We start from the raw sequence: 19,242 nt of genomic DNA on the forward strand, positions 1-19,242 counted from the left end.
TTTCATACACAATTGTGTCTATTCTTATATATAAACCTACTTACTAATATTATTATGAGTATTCTTTATGTTCTTTTTCCATATCTCAGTTTTCTGATTTTTTATCAAGATGCATGATTCTTTAATAGAAATTGTAAAATGGTCCAAAAGCTTTGGGGGCATGAAAGTTTGTGTGTTCCTTCATCTTCATGTCAATGTGTCTGTTCCACCTGGGCTTTTTTGAGCAGTCTGTCTCATGATGCTTTAAGATTAGTTAATTGTTGAAAATTTGATGTTTTAAACCACAATCTAACATTTTGACATGATTTTTGTACTTTCTGCCTTCTGAATATGTAGTCTGTATGCCTGTTGTCTTCAACCAATGACCTATTGTAAAGCATAATGGATTTTTGGTTTGGGTTTTTCCTTTTTGCTATTGTGAACAACTCAGAGCAAAACGAAGCTTTTCCTGGGGAAATTGGAAGAATTCTGAAAAACCAAAAAGTGCTTAGAGGCAAAACAAATTTGGAAACCACTCCTTGGTACATCAAAATGAATGCATGTGACTGGACGATGATGGTGGATGTTTACTTTTTTGACCCAATTGTCATTCATCGGCATTGCTTTTGACTAAATTGCTTGCTCCCTTTTCTGAGAGTTGAAGAGCTGGGAGCACAGTCATGGTTGGAGAGCCAAATCAAAATTAAAAACATCCATCCATCCAGTGACACCATGCGCTTTGTGCCAGATGCCCACCCCTCAATAGGCTGTAAGAGCAACCTGCGGCCACACTTTCCACTTCCAAACAACTTTTCTCTCCTAGGGTGACAGTGGGGGGCCTCTGGTTTGCCAGAAAAAAAACAGGAAAAGCAAATGGTACCAACTGGGCATTGTCAGCTGGGGAGTGGGCTGTGGCCAGAAGAAACATCCTGGAGTGTACACACAGGTGTCTAGTTACCTGTCATGGATTGAGATGAAGACCAAGCTGTCAAAAAGGCCCTACAAGCATGAGCCAGACTCTGGGTACAGTTTGCTTCTATCACCCTGGGCCATCTTGGTACTGTATTTTCTGATGTTTCTATTATCCCCATGATTAAACACTGCATTGGCTCAAAACCAAGTGTCCTTCTCAGCCTTTGAAGTAAGTTCAAGGGTGGGTTGTAAGTTGCAAGGAGGGATTCTGATACAATTAGCCATGCCTGAAATAATCATATACCTATATGTGTGTGTTTATGCTCAGATGCTCAGTAGTGTCTGGCTCTTTGTGACCCCATGGACTGTAGCCCACCAGGCTCCTCTCTCCATGGAATTTTCCAGGCAAGAATATGGGAGCCGGTTGCCATTTCCTCCTCCAGGGGATCTTCCTGACCCAGGGATCAAACTTGCGTCCCTTGCATCTCCTACATTGGCAGGGGGATTCTTTGCACCACCTGGGAAGCCCCAATCATCTACCTATGTGAAGTGGCTGCTCAGTCATGTCCAACTCTTTGCAACCCCATGGGCCTACCACGCTCCTCCGTCCATGGGGTTTTCCAGGCAAGAGTACTGGAGTGGGTTGCTTCCCTTGTGGCTCAGCTGGTAAAGAATCCGCCTGCAATGCGGGAGAACTGGGTTCAATCCCTGGGTTGGGAAGATCCTCTGGAGAAGGGAAAGGCTACCCACTCCAGTATTATGGCCTGGAGAATTTCATGGACTGTATAGGCCATAGGTTTGCAAAGAGTCAGACACAACTGAGAAACTTTCGTCTACCTACAGCAGTGCTTAAAATACAACCAGGACCCACTCAGAGGCCTGTGGCTCCCCTGGGAGCTGGAGGCAGATTACCGACTTGACCTTGAGCCCTCTCCAAGAGTTTGGATGGAACATCTTTCCACGGGGAGTGGTCCAAGGAGCTCTGAAATAGAAAGCCTGTTCTTCTTCCCTCTCACAATCAGGTCTCTTCTACAGCTGCTTTCATTTTCCATTTCTTTTGCTCCTGCATGGAGAAACATTTCAACTCCGTGCTTCCTTTGCTCGTAGCTCATCCCTGAGACCTACGGACTTGGTCTCCAGAAAGGTCCCTGCTCTTTACCTTCCTTTGTCTCCACTTGGCTCAGAGCCCCAGTAAATGCTGCTTCTGGCTCTCAGAGCCCATGTGTAACAATGCTGAGATTCAGGATCAGCACATCACTGACATAGACACGTCCTAGAGATGAGGTGGGAAAGAAACACACAGCTCATTGGGTTGTTTGCTTTTTTGTTACTGAGTTTCATGAGCTGTTTGGAAATTAAGCCCTTGTCGGTCCAATCATAGGTAGAAGACCTAAATAGATATTTCTTCAAAGATGACATACAGATGGCCAACAGGCACACGAAAAGATGTTCAACATCACTCATTAGTAGAGAAATGCAAATCAAAACTACGAGGAATTGGTTTTAACCAGTCAGAATGGCCATTATTAAAATGTCTACAAATAACAAATGCTGGAGAGGGTGTGGAGAAAAGGGAACTCTCCCACATTGTTGGAATTAAATTGGTGAAGCCACTATGGAGAATATTATGGAAGTTCCTTAAAAAAATTAAAAATAGAGTTACCATATGACCCAGTAATCCCACTCCTGGGCACATATCTGGAGAGATCTCTAAATTTAAAAAGATATATGCACTTGCATGTCTATAACAGCACTATTTACAACAGCCAAGACATGGAAGCCACCTAAATGTCCACTGGCAGGTGAACAGATACAAAGATCTGGTACATATATACACAACAGAATATCACTCAGCCACAAAAAAGAATGAAATAGTTATTTGCAGCAACATGGATGGACCTGTAGATTATCGTACTAAGTGAAGTAAATCAGAAAGAGAAGGATAAACACCATATGATATCACTGGTATGTGGAATCTAAATGAACTTATTTACAAAACAGAAACAGACTCGAAGACATAGAAAACAAATTTATGGTTACCAAAGGGGAAAGGGGGTGGGGCAAGGACAAATTAGAATACAATTTTTTAATCTTATTAACATGTCTTTAGAAGACTCAGCGTGGTCTGGCTCTTCCTAGCTCTCTGGGACACTTCTCCCTAATACCATCCTTGTTCACAACCATTCCAGCCCCAATGGCTTCTTCGTTCTCAAACACCACAAATTTCCCCCTGCCTTGGGCCATGTATACTTCCTGGTCTGTCTGGAAAGCTTTTCCTTCAAGCAGCCACAGTGGGGATGCTGAGAGTGATTAGGGATACCCACTCTACATAGGCATTCTTGATGCATTTAGGGTACAGCCAAATTCCAAGAGAAAGAAACAGGGTCTGTCCAAGGGGAACCGTGTTATATTTCTTCACTCACCTCCTGACCCCAGAATGCCGTTCTCTGTCCCAACCTGTGTGTTCATTTCTCCTTTGCATCATTCAGAGTATTCAGTCCTCAACTTACATTGCACCACCTCCCCTGACCCGCCCAGCTAAAACAGCTCTAAACACAGCTCCACAGCCCCCAGGCCCAACTTGCTAGCTTATCTGATTTGCCATCTCCCCATCATTTGTGAGGACCAGAAATTATCTTACTTATTCACGGGTTTACCTGTTTATTGCATATGTTCTCCACCCCTTGTCCTCAATACAAAGACTCTTAAGGGCAGAGATTCCATGTGTGTATTCTCTACCTGGAATAGCCCCTGATGTGATGACTATAATAGGTGGATGGAAAACAGCTATTATTACTAAAGTTGCAAGGACCTAGAGCTGTACATGTTTTCTAAAGATTGCAATCAGATTTCCCATTTGGGGGAAAATGATTCTTAGCCTTTGAGAGCTCTAAAATTTTTTATAATACTTAGAAGTATCCTACCTAAACAAGTAAAAGACAGATGAGACATCAGTTTGTATTAGCAGATTGTAGACCTTTATTAGAATAAGCATATGCCATAGCTGTGAGCAAAGCGTTAAAATTTATCAAGCTAACTCACAGCTTTCCCCTGCCATGAAGAGGCCGAAAAAGAGAGAGAAAGCCGCTTATACGTGTATAGGATAAGTTGAGCAAAGTATTTCAGTGAATGATTCATTGAGGCTATAAACGTCTGCAAATTTTAAGGCACTGAAGGGCAGGAAGGCTTTTGAGGGGGCCGGCTGCGGTGACGGAAGCCCTGACCTCTGCCCCCCAACACATATTCTCCCAGCTTAGTTCCCTGACGTCCAGGGCAGGCACCCAAGCACAAAAAAGGTGAACACTGATTATTCATTATCCTCATTCAGACATCAAATGATCCAAAAATTTTCAACACGGGCTCCTCCCGCCATAACTTTTTAGAAGATAAATTACATGTTATCATCTTGCCATGGCACTTCATGTAAATTACCCCTTAATAAACCAGATTTTTATGAATGCCTTTGTGCACTTCAAAAAGCTCCTGGCGTGAACTACAAAAGAACTCCCCGATTTGTTGGAAGCATTTTGGCTGTGACCTCGAGGGCTGACCACGTGGGGAGAAATTACTTTTTAATACCCAGGGGACAGGACACTCCGGTGCCCCCGAGGCCGCAGTACCCGTCGGGGTTCTTGCTCAGGTACTGCTGGTGGTAATCCTCCGCGTAGTAAAAGGTCTGTCCCTCCCGGATGTCTGTGGTGATCAGGCCGAAACCATGCTCCGACAGAACCTGTGGAGAGAAAGGCGCCATCAGTACCAGAAGCCAGGGATCCTGGGAAGGAGGAGGGGCGGGGTCGGACGGGAGGGGCGGGGTCGGCCCGGAGGGGCGGGGTCGGGACGGAAGGGGCGGGGTCGGCCGGGAGGGGCGGGGTCGGCCGGGAGGGGCGGGGTCGGCCGGGAGGGGCGGGGTCGGACGGGAGGGGCAGACACGTGGCCGCAGGCCAGAGCGGGTGAGCAGCGGTGCTTGGGGCCTGCGCTCGGCCACTTCCCCGCTGCTGGGTTATCCTGAGCAAGCATCTCCCTCCCTGTGCTCGGGGGCCTGGGGTTTCAAATCTGAGGTTTAATTTGTTTGTTTTCTGATTCTGCAATTTACACTCTATCCTCTACACTAGCTCTGCCCCCAGGGTGTCGGGAGCCCTTGTGTGGGCCCTCTGGCTGCCCTGGGAAGGAGGGGTCCCTCAGGGGACTCACTGCGGCTGCAGTGGGAAGGCAGTGTGGCCCCTCTGCCCCCGCACAGGATGGACAGAGCATGCCCCCCTCGCTGGTTGTGGTTCTGGGCAGCCGGGGCCCCGCCGGGACGCCCTGGAGGGCAGGGGCCACCTGGAGTCTGGGCTCTGCCCCTCCAGTCTGGAGCCTGGGGAGTGAAGTCAGGGGAGGATGTGGCCTGAGGGCCTGGTCGGCTCCTCGCCGCCCTCTGTGACCCAGTTTAAGGCCTGGTGGCACCTGCTGCCAGGGAGAGGGACACAGTAAACACCAGTGGGGGAGGAGAGCCCAGCTATTTGGGGCAGGAGACGGATTAAGAAATAGACATTGTTCCCCGTGGATCTCCGCCTGTTTCCTCTCCCTTCTGGATTTCAGCTGTGCCCTAGTTCTTTCTTGGTACAGGCTGCTCGGGGTCTCTGAGCTCAAGGCCACAGAGACGCGACCTGGGTTCACACATTCCATTTTGGACCGGGGTGTGAGGCAGAATTCCAGCTTGTGTCTTTAGGAGGAAAGAGATCAGGCTCTGACTGTTGTTGGTCCATTTAAGATGAAGTTGTTGAATTGGCCCAGCACAGGAAATCCAATTTAATTTTTGGCATGAGTCACTGAAGGGCTTTCCTGATGGCTCAGATGGTAAAGAATCCGCCTGCAATGCAGGAGATGCAGGTTCGGCCCCTGGGTTGGGAAGATCCCCTGGAGGAGGGCATGGCAACCCACTCCAGTGTTCTTGCCTGGAGAATCCCATGGACAGAGGAGCCTGGCAGGTTATGGTCCATAGGGTCGCCCAGAGTTGGGCACAACTGAAGCGACTTAGCAAGCACTCATGAGTCACTGATGCATTCTTCCCTGAGAGCCTTCACCTTTCTGCTGTATCTCCTGCCAGTCCTCTGAGCCAGAATGAGGCCAACAGAGGATCTGATGCCGGGCAGGTGCAGGAGGTAATGGAAGGTGCCTCACCAAGGCTTGCGGTTTGGACCCCGCAGCTCAGAGGCAGGCAGTTTTCTTACAAGGGTTAGAATGGAGAATGGGGAGCCATTCTGACTTTGGGACAATCTTTTGTAAACAAGCAATTATCGAGGGTTTACTACATGCCACACTCTGTGTTAAGTTCAGCTTCACAACTGCCATCTGAAGGGTGTACCTATTATTATTGCCGGTATTTAGGTGCGTGTCCAGCACTGCGCTCTGGCCCCTGTGTCATCAGCGTGCCCTGCTATTGCACAGGCTGCAAGTTGAAAGTGAAACTGTTAGTCGCTCAGTCTTGTCCGACTCTTGGTGACCCTATGGACAATAGCCCGCCAGGCTCCTCTGTCCATGGGATCCTCCAGGCAAGAATACTGGAGTGGGTAGCCATTCCCTTCTCCAGGGATCTTTCCAACCCAGGAATTGAACTCCGGCCTCCTGTATTAACATACAGATTCTTCACCACCTGAGCCACCAGGCACGCTGTGGCTGCAAGTCGGGAACTGCATTTCCCAGATCCGACCGCCAGCGGCCCCAGTCTAGATCCCACCAATGGGAGATGTGCACATGACCCCTGGCAGGTAAATCCAAGGAGAAGCCACCATCTGCCAGGTATAGCGGTGAGGATGGGCACAGAGCAGACCTGGGGCTCCGTCAGCTCCTCCTGAGAACCATGGGCTCTTGTGCTGAGGACAATTACAGTCATCACAGTGATTCTAGCAATTTCTGTCACTTTTTGGCATCCCCAGATCCAGAGGTACTGTTCCCTGACCTTCACTCCAACAGCCTTTCAGATCATTCTGGAGGCACCAAATTCTGTTCGGAAAGCCACCCCCCTTAACACATCTCGAACATGTTCTGTTTCTGTGATGAACCCCAGCCAGTGAACATGGCCTTTGGTGCCAGAACACTTTGCAGGAACCAAAACCTCCCGGCGCATCAAGACCAGGGCGCTGGTCAACCATCCTGGTCAGACTTCGAGTCAAGAGCGGCCTCGTCGTGAGTGCAGAGCACAGCGGTGCCCACCCGCGTGTGGTGCCAGGCGTTTACCTCCATGTCACGGAGGTTTGCCTGCGAAGGACCACTGACGGGCGGCTGGCTTTGCATCATGAGGTGGCTGTGGCCAGAAAACACTCTGGGGTACGGGGCGCGTGCTGTGCTCCGGCGCCACTGAAGAGCTTGTGAGAGAGAACCATGTGGGGCTGGGACCTGACGGGCCTGGCCCAGGTTCAGAGAACCAGAGAGCTTCTCGGACTGACTTCAAGCATTGATACTAATGTCCTGTCTCTTGTAGCCGGAGCCAAGTACCAAATCAAAGGCTGGACTCTGAGGGTCCCAGACTTACGAGCAGAGTTCACGCCCTCGGCAGTCTGAAGCTCAGCTACAATGGCCCGATTTTGATGCGGGGAGCCTGGTCCCCACTCAGGAGGTCCTAAGCTCCGACACGAGTCCCCGTGTGCCGAGGTGACCTTAAATTCTGACCTGGCACCTTTCCCCGCCGAGGCCACGATGGACCGCTCTGGATGAGAGTCGGCTTGCTCTGAGATCCTCAGATCTCAGCCCCGGGCTGTCCCCGCTCACTCCCCATCCTGGCTCATCCTCTCTGTGGGTCACCTCCTCACTCACCACCCGCCGGGCGCGGACCCCTTTCCCTCACAAACGGCCACCCTCCTGTTACAAACAAGGACAACCTTCATAAGGCCCTGGAGCTCACAGCCGCCTTCTCCAGAAGCTTCTTTTCCCAAAGGCGCGGAGCCGGCCGCAATGAGCGCTATGGCCCAGGCTCTGAGCGACCCCTATCCACCACCACCCAGAGGGCAGAGGCCTTCAGGAGCCGCAGGGAGGAGGTGTGGGGAGGGGCCGGCAGTACCAAGCTCCGCCACAAGGTGGCAGACACCACACTCTCCTTTGCGAGGAGAACCTGGGAATAAATGGCGATGAAAACCCACCGGAGACAGAACCGCATGCTGCCCTCCTGCACTTCTCGTTAGACTCGGACATCCTGGCCCCGTCTGCTCTGCGGTGCAGGTCACCCCCGTGCACTGGGCCAGCGGCCTCTACGCTGGAGCCTCACTTAGCACAGGGCTATCCTCAACCTCCATCCGAAACTGGGGCGTGAGGACAAAACTGCGCAAAAGATACTGGAGGGAAAGACAGAGCAAGCAGAGAAACGAGAAACCCCGCCTCGCCCCTGTTCGCCCTCCTTCCCAGAGCCCTGGCCCTCTGCTTCCTCGGCTGCATCCTTAACAAGAGCAAGTCACTGCCCCCAGCCCCTCCCAGGGCCTGCCTCCTCTGAGGGGCGCGCACACACACACACACGCACGAACACACACACATGTGCACACACACGGACACACACTGGAGGGGTGCACACACACACACATGTGCACACACACGGACACACACTGGAGAGGCATGCATGCACACAGACACACACCAACACCCGGACACACAGACAGACACACACACGCACCCGAGAGCATAGTCAGTGTGCTCTGATGAGCATCCAAGGTCAGGCACAGATGCACCCTGCACCCTGGCACTTGCTGACTTCCTGGCAGGCCTGGCCCACTTTCCATCAACGCCCAGCCTGGGGGCAAGGAGCCCACCATCTTGCCCTCGGCAGGCAGGCCCCCACCTCCACTCCCTCCCACGCACGCCCTAAGAGAGGCTGGGGTCTGGGGTGCTCACAGACCTGGGGCGGAGCTCTCTGCCCCCCGCGGGCGGCTCCCGCCCCGGCCTGCAGAGGAGGCAGCCGGGCGTTCCCTTACAGATGTTCTGCCAGTGGGAGTGTCCTGGCCCGACCTATCTTTCCCGTGCTGCCGGCAGGAAGCCTTTCTTTTAACAAAATGAGTGAACACAAGACCACTCTGCTTCTGCAGCCTGCTAACAAGCTCACTGTCAGCTCTGATTCTCCCAGCGTCTGGGGCTACTCGGCCTACTGTGAGGGAAAGACAGGCTCTGACGCCACCCTGGAGGCCTTCCTGGAGGCCGCGGCAGTGCAAGCGCTGCGGAGCACCTACAGGCGGGGCCTGCTGAGGACAGAAACCGCGGCGAGAAGCGGCCTCCGTCCCGAGCCCTGCATCCGGTGTCTCCAAAGGGCTTCTCCACACACTCCAGTCCCCGAAGAGGAAACAATCATTTCTATTATTTCTCAGTGGAGGACAGTAAAGCCCAGGGAAAGAGGAGGCCTGTCCACAGCCACTCACAGCTGAGCTCTGATATGAGAACCTGTTGTTGAGTCAGCAAGTTGTGTCTGACTCTTCGCGATTCCATGGACTGCTGCACGCCAGGCTTCCCTGTCCCTAGCCATCTCCCGGAGTTTGCCCAAGTTCGTGTCCATTGAATCAGTGATGCCATCCAACCATCTCATTTTCTATCTCCCCCTCTCCTCCTCCTCTCAATCCTTCCCACCATCAGGGTATTTTCCAGTGAGCCAGCTGTTTGAACCAGGGGGCCAAAGTATTGTAGCTTCAGCTTCAGTATTTTGGAATACTCCTTTCAAAGAGTATTCAGGGTTGGTTCAGATAAGAACAGATTCAGATGAGAACCTGTTTCCTATTTCCAGCACTGCTGCAAGAACACCTCAGCCAGATGAAGGTGCTACTCCCAAACCCTTAGGAGTTATTTTTAAATCTCCAAATGAGACCTAGGGGCCCATACTTGGATCACATCCTCCCCATCCTTTTCAGTCAGTCTGTCAGTTCAGTCGCTCCGTCGTGTCCGACTCTTTGGGACCCCATGAATCGCAGCACGCCAGGCCTCCCTGTCCATCACCAACTCCTGGAGTTTACTCAAACTCATGTCCATCGAGTCGGTGATGCCATCCACCCTTTTCACATCCCTGAAACTCAAAAACATGCAACATATTTCTTGGTCATCTCACTTATTTTTTTTAAAATTGTGGTAAAATCCACATAACTTCAAGTTCTCCATCTTTACCATTTTTAGGTGTATCTTAATTTCAATCACAGTTTAAAGACCCAGTGAGAAATGGCTCTGTTGCCAGTGACAAAGTCCCCAGGAAGGAAAGAAGGTACCTGCAGTTCAAACCTCATCAGATGCATGTTTTAAAGCCTCAGAAAGCCTGATCCAAGGAAACCCCACCTCCTCCACCCACCAGAGGAATTCAGCCATGTGTTCGGTTTTGATGTAATTATTTGGAACATGTAAGTGTGTCTCATGTTATGATCACTTTCGAAAGATATTTTCATGGGAACAGATTAGTGTCCTAGAAGTGAAATCCAGTTTTTGATACTGAGCTCACAGGAAATTAGGGGCTGACTTTTAACAAATCAACCAGAGACTGCTGCCTAAGGTCAATCAGCTCTGCCTTAGATAGAGAAAAAGGCTCTGGGCGGGACCGAGAGACGCAGAGGTCGGCCTGAACTCCGCCCTCTAGTGGCGGCAAGGAGCATGTACAGGCACAGCCCCTCCTTGGTTCCTACTTTCCTTTCCTGAACGGAGAGCCCTTCAGCTTCTTCCAGATCTCATTCCATCGACTCCTGTGCTGTTTTCATCCTGCATACACGTGCGTGCATACACACCATGCCCGTTTAACAAGCTCGGTCAATGCCAATGCCCAAGTCAGCAGTTTTAGTCCACCAGCAGCTTTGGGCTGGCCGGATTGCCATCAATGAAAACTTGGCCGGGGTGGGGGTGGGGGGAAGGATATAAAGTGACTGGCACGGCTTTTAAATAAAACCACCATGAAGAAAAACACCGTCTCTTCTGAACTGAGCGGAGGCACGCGTGTTTGCGGCTCAGCGCCGCACAAGTGCTGGTGCGCGGGGGGAGCAGCTGTGCCTTTGCCCGCAGTGGTTCAGCTTCATCCCCAAGGAGGCGCGGACAGGCCGACCGCCTCCAACATCAGAGAGGGCCCTGGAGTGACGGGGCTCTAGGTCCCGGAAGCACGGACGCCCCCATCAGTCAGTGACCGTCAGCACTCGCAAGGGCGAGGGGAAGATCCTGGGAGAGCAACGACGCGCCACGGACAGGGAGGATGCTCCACGGGGCTGAAGCCTTCACGAGACCCGGCCAGAGCTGCCCTGACCCTTCCCGGCTCCGGGAAACTAGGGGAGTCACAGGAGACCGAGAGGTGACACAGTTAGATCTAATTCGGTCCATGTGCCAAACCGGCGTATGCAAGTGGTGGCCTCTGGATGCAAGGACTCTGGCTTCTTAGAACAGCTGCGCCATCTCTGTGCTCTCTCCTCCAGACTTTGCCGCTGGGTCGCACTGTTTGCGGTTTGGTTATCTAGTCCTCTCTGCCCCCCTCACCCTCGAGGTGAACCGCGAGTGTCTTCTAACTGGCAAGGAGGTTTCTCTTGGTTTGCGACACAAACCAAGTATCTGCGGAGGTGGGTGTAGGGAACGAGTTCAGTTTAGCCAGGAAGGAGTCAAAGCTTTCCCCTTGGCCCTCACAATGTCGACAATGGTGAGAAGTGCAAAATCCGGCCGCCTCCCCAGATCTACTGAATCAGGATCTGTGTCTTAAAATCCTCTCCAGCTGATCCACCTGCATAGACTTGAAAACATCTACTCTAGAGGATAAGCTTGGCAGACTGTGAACATGGTCACCAATGTCACTCCTGATGCCGAGTCGCCCATGTGACTTGCTCCGATCACTAGGGTGCAAGTGGAAGGGACCCTTGGCATTTGTGGGCACAAGCCCTCCAGCACCGCGGCGTGAGCTAGAGGGCGTGGCAACCCACTCCAGTGTCCTTGCCTGGAGAATCCCATGGATGGTGGAGCCTGGCGAGCTACAGTCCATGTGGTCCCAAAGAGTCGGACACAACTGAGCGACTAACAGTTTGACTTTCACTCCGCCACGGCAGCCAGCACTGCTGCAGCTGGCCCTGGTGTGAGGGCAGTGACCACCGGGAGCAGAGTCTCCACAGAATATTTCATTTCCTCTATCACGGACCCTGGTCTTCCCTGGTTTGGGGTGTGAGGCTGAAAGATCCAGGAAGACAGACACGCAAGCACATCGTGTGACTTTCCGGCAAACAAAGTTTTTGAAACTCTCCAATTTCATTTAATAAACTAATTTCAGCGATCGTGGTGTGGTGGCCTGCGCTAGACACTGGGAACAGAGAGGTGAACAAGACGATCTCTAGGGCGGGAATCATGACAGGCACGGGAGCAATGACACTTGAAGTGCCCTCTATGTACGTAGTAGATGCTGGTGAGGCAGGACTGAGGCGGAAAAGTTCCCTGAGTTCAAGGAGTTTATGGTTTAGACAGGGACGAGGATGGGATGGCCTGGGGGTGCGGAGCAATGGTTAACGCCCCTCATGGTGACAAGATGGAAGCCATGCCCACAGGCTCGGGAGTGCAGAGGACCACCATTCACCATTGAGAGGTCAGGGTTCTGCTAGAAGGGATGGATCATACATGCGTGTGAAGACAGAGGGAAGGACGTGCTGGAATACCAGAGGTGCAGAGTCTACTGTGGCCGCTGAGGAGGGCCAAACCAACCCACTGCGAAAGGGTTCCTGAAGGAGTGGAGGTGCATGGAGGGAGGGGTCACAAAGCTTCTGTGAAGGGCGCTGGAGGGCCTAGATGGGGTGGGAGGAATCGGAACGGGACTCAGCTGAACCGCAGGAAGAGACAAAAGCAGACTGGGGGGTGGGGGTGGGGGGAATGCCCCTGGTGGTCCAGTGGCTACGACTCTGCTCTTCCAATGCAGGGGCCCAGGCTCAACCCCTGGTCAGGGAACTAGATCACGTATGCTGCAATTAAAGATCCCACATGCTGCAACTAAGACCCCACACAGTCAATTAAATGAATAAATATTTTCTAAAACTGTCTTTTAAAAGAGCAGACAGAGAAAGAGACCTTCAGAGCCACCGAGTTTCTGGTCTACTTTTCTTCGCTAGCTCCCGTTTCAGGTAACCCAGCCACATACTCTGTCCACCCACGGCCCTGTGGCCACAGAGACACGCAGGGACGCCCTGCAGGATGAAGGCACTCGCCCGAGCCCAGGCAAAGCTGCCGGAGTTCTCAGGTTCACCTGCCTGGCTGCAGCCACGGCTTCAAGGCAGACTGAGCTTTTCCCCCACTCGTTGTCCTCCTTCGCCTCCCTGCACCTCACAAGTTCCAAGCACCATTTCCTGGCTCCTTCCTTCTTTGCTTTGTGCATTGAAAGGAGGAGCCACATAGCAGGTTGACCTGGGTGCAGCCCTGGCAGGGAAAGGGAAGGCTGAGTTGAGTGGTCAGGCTGCAACCCCAGGGAGCGGCCCAGAGCCATGCAGCTGAAATTTGCCCCCGCCCACCGGCTCTGGTTTCTGCACTGCCTCCTCCACCCATGAGGTTGCTGTTCACTCGCTCAGTTATGTCCGACTCTTTGAGACCCCAAGGACTGCAGCACATCAGGCTTCCCTGTCCTTCACCAACTCCCAGAGTCTGCTCAAATTCATGTCCATTGAGTCGGTGATGCCATCTAACCATCTCATCCTCTGTCACCCTCTTCTCTTGCCTTCAATCTTTCCCAGCAATAGAGTCTTTTCTGATGAGTAGGCTCTTTGCATCAGGTGGCCAAAGGATTGAAGCTTCAGCTTCAACATCAGTCCTTTCAATGAATATTCAGGGTTGATTTCCTTTAGGATGGACTGGGTGGATCTCCTTGCAGTCCAAGGGACTCTCAAGAGTCTTCTCCAGCACCACAGTTCAAAAGCATCAATTCTTCAGCGTTCAGCTGCCTTTATGGTCCAACTCTCACATCAGTACATGACTACTGGAAAAACCATAGCTTTGATTATATAAACCTTTGTCAGCAAAACGATGTCTCTGCTTTTTAATATGCTATCTAGGTTTGTCATAGTTTTTCTTCCAAGCAGCAAGCATCTCTTAATTTCATGGCTGCAGTCACCATCTGCAATGATTTTGGAGCCCAAGAAAATAAAGTCTGTCACTGTTTCCATTGTTTCTCCCCCTGCTTGCCATGAAGTGATGGGACCAGATGCCATGATCTTAGTTTTTTGAATACTGAGTTTTAAGCCAGCTTTTTTCACTCTCCTCTTTCACCTGTGAGGTCACTGACATCAATCACACATTCAAGGACTGCTGGTTTCTCTTTCCTTTTGAATCTGCTGGGTTCAAAAAGGAATTCAAGTGACTTTTCCTATATGAGTTTTCCTTTCATGGCTTTTCATTTTACAGGAAATGGATCTCTCTCCCTCTTCTTTCTGTCTCTTCTCTGACTCCCTCTCTCTCTCCCCTGAATATATCTCTAAGGGTTATCATCTGCTTTTTCATATCTGGACTCAATTAACGACAACCTCTGTTTTTGTTATATCCTTAGTGTTTGGTTTACAAAAGCATCCACTTGTCACTTTTCAAGGAAGTCAAGGACACTGGCTTTTACCTTGTGGATGAAATGCAAATTTCATTAAAAGGAAAAAATCCTTCATTCTGAAAGGTTGAATAGAAAAGAACTTAAAGCAAAATGCCAGCTGCTTAAGTTTAGAACATTGAGTTCAGCAAAGCAGAGGGACTTTTCTGCACACCACCATTTCTCATTTATGTATGAGCTTCAGGGATTCAGAGTGAGAAGAAAGAATATTCATCCCAGTGTGCACTGCAGACAGTGCAGCCAACCACCCTGATTTGTCCAGGCCCAGGGGTCTCTGGGCTTCCCTGAGACCCAGTGGTAAAGAAGCCACCTGTCAATGCAGGAGACGTGGGTTCCATCCCTGGGTCGGGAAGATCCCCAGGAGAAGGAAATGGCAACCCACTCCAGTACTCTTGTCTGGAGAATCCCATGGACAGAGGAGCCTGGCAGGCTACAGTCCATGGGGTCGCAAAGAGCTGGATACAACTTAGCAACTAACTAACCAACCAACCAGGGGCTCCTCAGACTGTGGGGTAGTCAGTGTTAAATAGAAAAGTCTAGGGTCAGCTGGGCTGGCTGGTCACTAGAATTGTAAAATGTATAAAGAAATTTGTGTCAATTACACCGCAAGCGCTGGGCAGCTTGTTTCACCCGCCTGGGCCTCTGTTTCCCCAACTGTAAAGCAAGAGGATTTAACTAGGAGATTATCCTCCAGTCTGTCTTTAAATCGTGTGTTCCCGAGCCTTTTCTAAACTGTGCTTCCTTTTTTTCATTTTGAAGTTGACATCTCAGTGGTTTTTAGCATAGTCTCAGAGCTGTGCAACCATGACCAATATTTTTCAATTCTGTTCTTCACACTGGACAGTTCCAATTAACTTAGCTTCATTTGTTCATTCTCTCTTCTGCCAACTCAACCCCTTTAGTGATTTCTTTTTCTGCTTATCATACCTCTAAATTTCTATTTAGTTCTCTTTTCAATATAATTTCTATCTCCTTGTTAATATTCTTTATTTGGTGAGCACTGGTCTTATATTTTCCTTTCATCTTTTTTTTCTCAAATTATGTTTATTTAGTTGTGGCTGTGCTGGATCTTCATTGCTGTGTGGACTTTTCCCTAGTTGCAGTGAGCAGGGGGCTGTTCTCTGGCAGTGATGTGCAGGCTTCTCACTGCGGTGGTTTCTCTTGCGCACAGGCTCCGTGGCTGTGGCACCCAGGCTTGGCTCCGAGGTATGCGGGATCTTCCTGGGTCAGGAATTGAACCCATGTCTTCTGCATTGGCAGGCGGATTCTTTACCACTGAGCCACCAGGGAAGTCCTCCTTTCATGTCATGGTTTCCTCAGGCCTTTGAGCATATTCATAACAGCGAATTTAAAGTCTTCGTCTAGTGAGTCTTCCATGTTTTTTTGTCCCATATCTTTTCCTGAAAACTAGCCATTTACATCAGTATGGTGGTAACTGAAAACCAGATGACCCTCGCTCTGGGTTTGTTGCTGCTGCTGCTGCTCACTGACCTCTCAGACTTTAATGACTGGGCACAGCGTTCCTTACAGGTTGGGAAGCGATGAGACGTCTACCCTTTGGCCTTGCGTGTGTGTTGGAGCAAACACAGCTTCAACATGACAGCGGTTTTAAGTTCTGCCTTTTTTCTCTCTCTCTCCTCTTGCAGAGCTTTGAGGTTGGCCAGAGGTGAATGAGCAGGCCATTCTCAGATGTAGACACACCACGGTCTGGCCATCCATTCAACAACTGACGGACATCTGGGTTGTTTTCAGTTCGGGGCTATCATAAATAATGCTGCTCCAAACATTCGAGCGTAAGTTTTGTATTAACATAAGTCTGCATTCTCTTAGGTATTGTAAAAACCTGTGAGTGGGCGGGACTGCTGGGTCATGTGGCAAGTGTACATTGAACTTGATGAGAAAGTCCCAAAGCGTTTTCCAGACTGGTCGTACCACTCTGCATTCCCACCAGCAATGTTCGCGAGGTCCTACTGCTCCGCATCTTGTCAGCCCCTGGTACTGCCATTATTTTTTAATTTAGCCATTCTGACTGGTGGGTAGCAGTCTTCCAGTGCAGTTGTAATTGGCATTTCCCTAATGACCAATAACATTAAGCATATTTTAATGTTCTTATCTGCCTTCTGTGTATCTTCTGTGGTGAAGTGTCTGTTCCAATCTTTCACCCATTTTTTAAACTGATTTATTTGTTCCTGTTGTTGAGTTTTGAGGATTCTTTATATATTCCAAAATTGAGTTTCGATTCCAAGTGCACAACCTCTGCCCTGAAATTCTGCTATGCTCCCACTGAGCATCTTGGCTCTCTATCTGAAAAGTGCTGTTTCACATTTTATTTGCATATGGTATCTACATCTCTCTATATAAATATATACACACACACACACAGCTCCTGAAGCAAGTTTCTTTTTCAATTTAGTGCAAGAAACATTTATTATGTCCTTTTGAAGGCAGTGTACAAGGTCCCAGGGGACCACAACTGACTCACATATGGCCCCAGCAACTGGTGAACCTTCATTTTTAAGAAATTTGTCTTAGGTTGGATTAAATTAAGAAACATGTAGAAATGACCGCATGTAATAAATCAGCTTTGTTGGTATAAAATTATTTGTTCAGACAAACAGTTGAAACACGTTCATTATGACTTTATAAAAGCTACTAATTACCATCAGAAAATCTTTTCTTTATTCATAGTCAGAAATATTCCTCTATAGAGCCCCTTACCAAAAGCAGCATATATTCTGAAAGAATGTAGTTTGCATTAAAAGATTTCTGCCTCAATTTTAAATGGATACTCCTGGATCCTCAGCTCATGAAACGTGATGAAAGCCAAGTCATGTTCTCTTCAAAGACAAGTACACTCACTCTGCACACCTTAGCACACACCTTTTCCCTACTGAGGAGTGGCATCCATGCAAAAGCTCAGAAGAATGTTTTACATCACTGTGGTATGACTATCTATCTGCAGAACCGCTGGAAGAATCCTCTCAAACACAGAGAAAATTAACTTTTCAACAGTAACTTAAAAAGCAATTGCAATTTCTTAAAATCCTCTTACATTGAGTTTAAAAAAAAAATGAGACTTAGCAATTTTATTGTTTCTTTATTCACTGATTAAGACAATAAAAGTTGTGCTCATTTCAATATTAAGAAATTAAAACCTCCCTTGAGACTTTCTCTGCCCTGGAGTAGGTTACATCTGTCAACTGCAAACAGGCTGGCCAGCTTGCAAGCAGAAATTCTCCCCAGGGCTGCAATATGTATAACCTCACACTGTATTGTCTAGGGCTAAGAATGAAATGATTGGGCTTTTTTTTTTTTTTTATTATCAAGGGAAACTAAAAATAGGACTATGAAGTAAAATAAAAGCTCTAAGAGGAAATGCATTTAAGACATATTTTACTTTAATGCTTTTGCTTCCAGCCTCGCATGGCAGAGAATATATGATGATGCTAAAGGAAGAAAGAAAAGAAGCTTTTGTTGGTTTCCTCTAAGGCTTAAAGTTGACACAGTGCAAGTAAAGGGGAAGATGGCCACAAAGGCTGTTCCCTGTGACACTGTCGGTGTGCAGCCCAGAGGCTGGACGTGATGAGCCAGCGCCGTCTCCTCGTTTCCGGCAACGGCATCTCAGCTTCTAAGCTGCCATCGTGGGAGGACCCTTGCCTCTTCAGTGCTCCTAGCTGCTAACACAATCACAAAGGAACGAACGACACCTGAGTGGAGATAAGACGGAGGGGTCTGGATTAATGAAGACTCCATTCAGGCTGTTTAAGCTTCTTAGCAATGAAGTACAGTCAGGGTTGTTTTTCTTTTTTTTCAAAAGAAGAAAGGAAGGGAGAGAAGGAGAGAGAAAAGAAACAGAACCATTAAAAAAAAAAGAAGGAATCCAAAACAGCCTGTGGGTGTTCTTTGCCGAAGCATAATTTTAATTTTCTTTAAGGCTTAGAACCAGTGGGAGAACTGGAGCTCCCTTGAGAGAAGATGGCAGGAACATAGGCTAATTACACAACTTCAGTGTGGTAATGCCACCACAGATCACCTCACACGCTTTCCAGTGAAGGTGATCTGAGCCCTTGTTACCTGGAGGAGAGACGACAGGCTATGTATTTAAAGCAGCACTCTGTATCCCCAAGTATCAAAACTTCTTGATAATATCTCAGGGGTTCTCAAGTAGATCACTTTATATAGATGAGACCGACAAGAGGGCTCTGAATTCTACTCTTGGCTCAACCAAATCACATGACCTTGGGGCCTGGCCATCTCTTCTGCAAAATGGGGATGAAGTGATCTCCCTTTGAGGAACAGACGAGGTTACACATTTCATCCCAGCAGCACTGCTCATATGCTGTGAGTTACTTTGAAGATGCTACGATCTTTTGGGGAGTGTGCTGCCGTCCATGGGGTCGCAAAGAGTCAGACACAACTTAGCGATTGAACAACAACAACATAATCTTTTTGGAGCCCCTGGTATGTCCCACTGGGGAAAGTGGTAGGATTACGCCCGAGAAGGTGGGGAAACCAGAGCCTCCTAACTGAAGTCTCGTTTCACCCTCTCCTCGTCAGACGCATCTGATGCGTGACTTCACATTTCACATGTCACACAGGTTTTCGGTCCTTGGGAGGCAGGCAAGGAACCAGACTTCCTACACCAGAGTGCCGGGGCTCCATTCACACGTGAGCATTGAGCGGAGCTGTGGGACACCATGCAGGATGCTGGCAGTGTCCCTGGGGAGAACCTGGACACAGGTCTTGGGGGTAATCTCTTTCCCTTTGATTTTCTCGAAGAAGAAATATCCTGATGAAAGTCTATGAAGACCCTACAGAAAATCCTGTGT

At 49.3% G+C, this 19,242-nt stretch overlaps 1 protein-coding gene across 7 annotated transcripts in view; it reads right to left on the reverse strand.

Moving 5' to 3' along the window:
• Window positions 1-3,846: 3,846 nt before the first annotated feature.
• MSRA (methionine sulfoxide reductase A) overlaps window positions 3,847-19,242 on the reverse strand; it is a 366,455-nt gene continuing 351,059 nt past the window's right edge. For 3 of the 7 annotated variants that reach the window (XM_061132320.1, XM_061132324.1, XM_061132319.1), the window contains one exon: window positions 3,847-4,621. In XM_061132320.1, coding sequence (XP_060988303.1) covers window positions 4,457-4,621 — 165 coding nt within the window. In that variant the 3' untranslated portion in view covers window positions 3,847-4,456. Of the gene's footprint in view, window positions 4,622-17,495; window positions 18,121-19,242 lie in introns of those variants that run through there. The other 4 variants (XM_061132326.1, XM_061132322.1, XM_061132325.1 and 1 more) reach the window with 2 other exon arrangements.

This window comes from Dama dama, chromosome 29, assembly GCF_033118175.1.
Source record: "Dama dama isolate Ldn47 chromosome 29, ASM3311817v1, whole genome shotgun sequence".
NCBI lineage: Eukaryota > Metazoa > Chordata > Mammalia > Artiodactyla > Cervidae > Dama > Dama dama.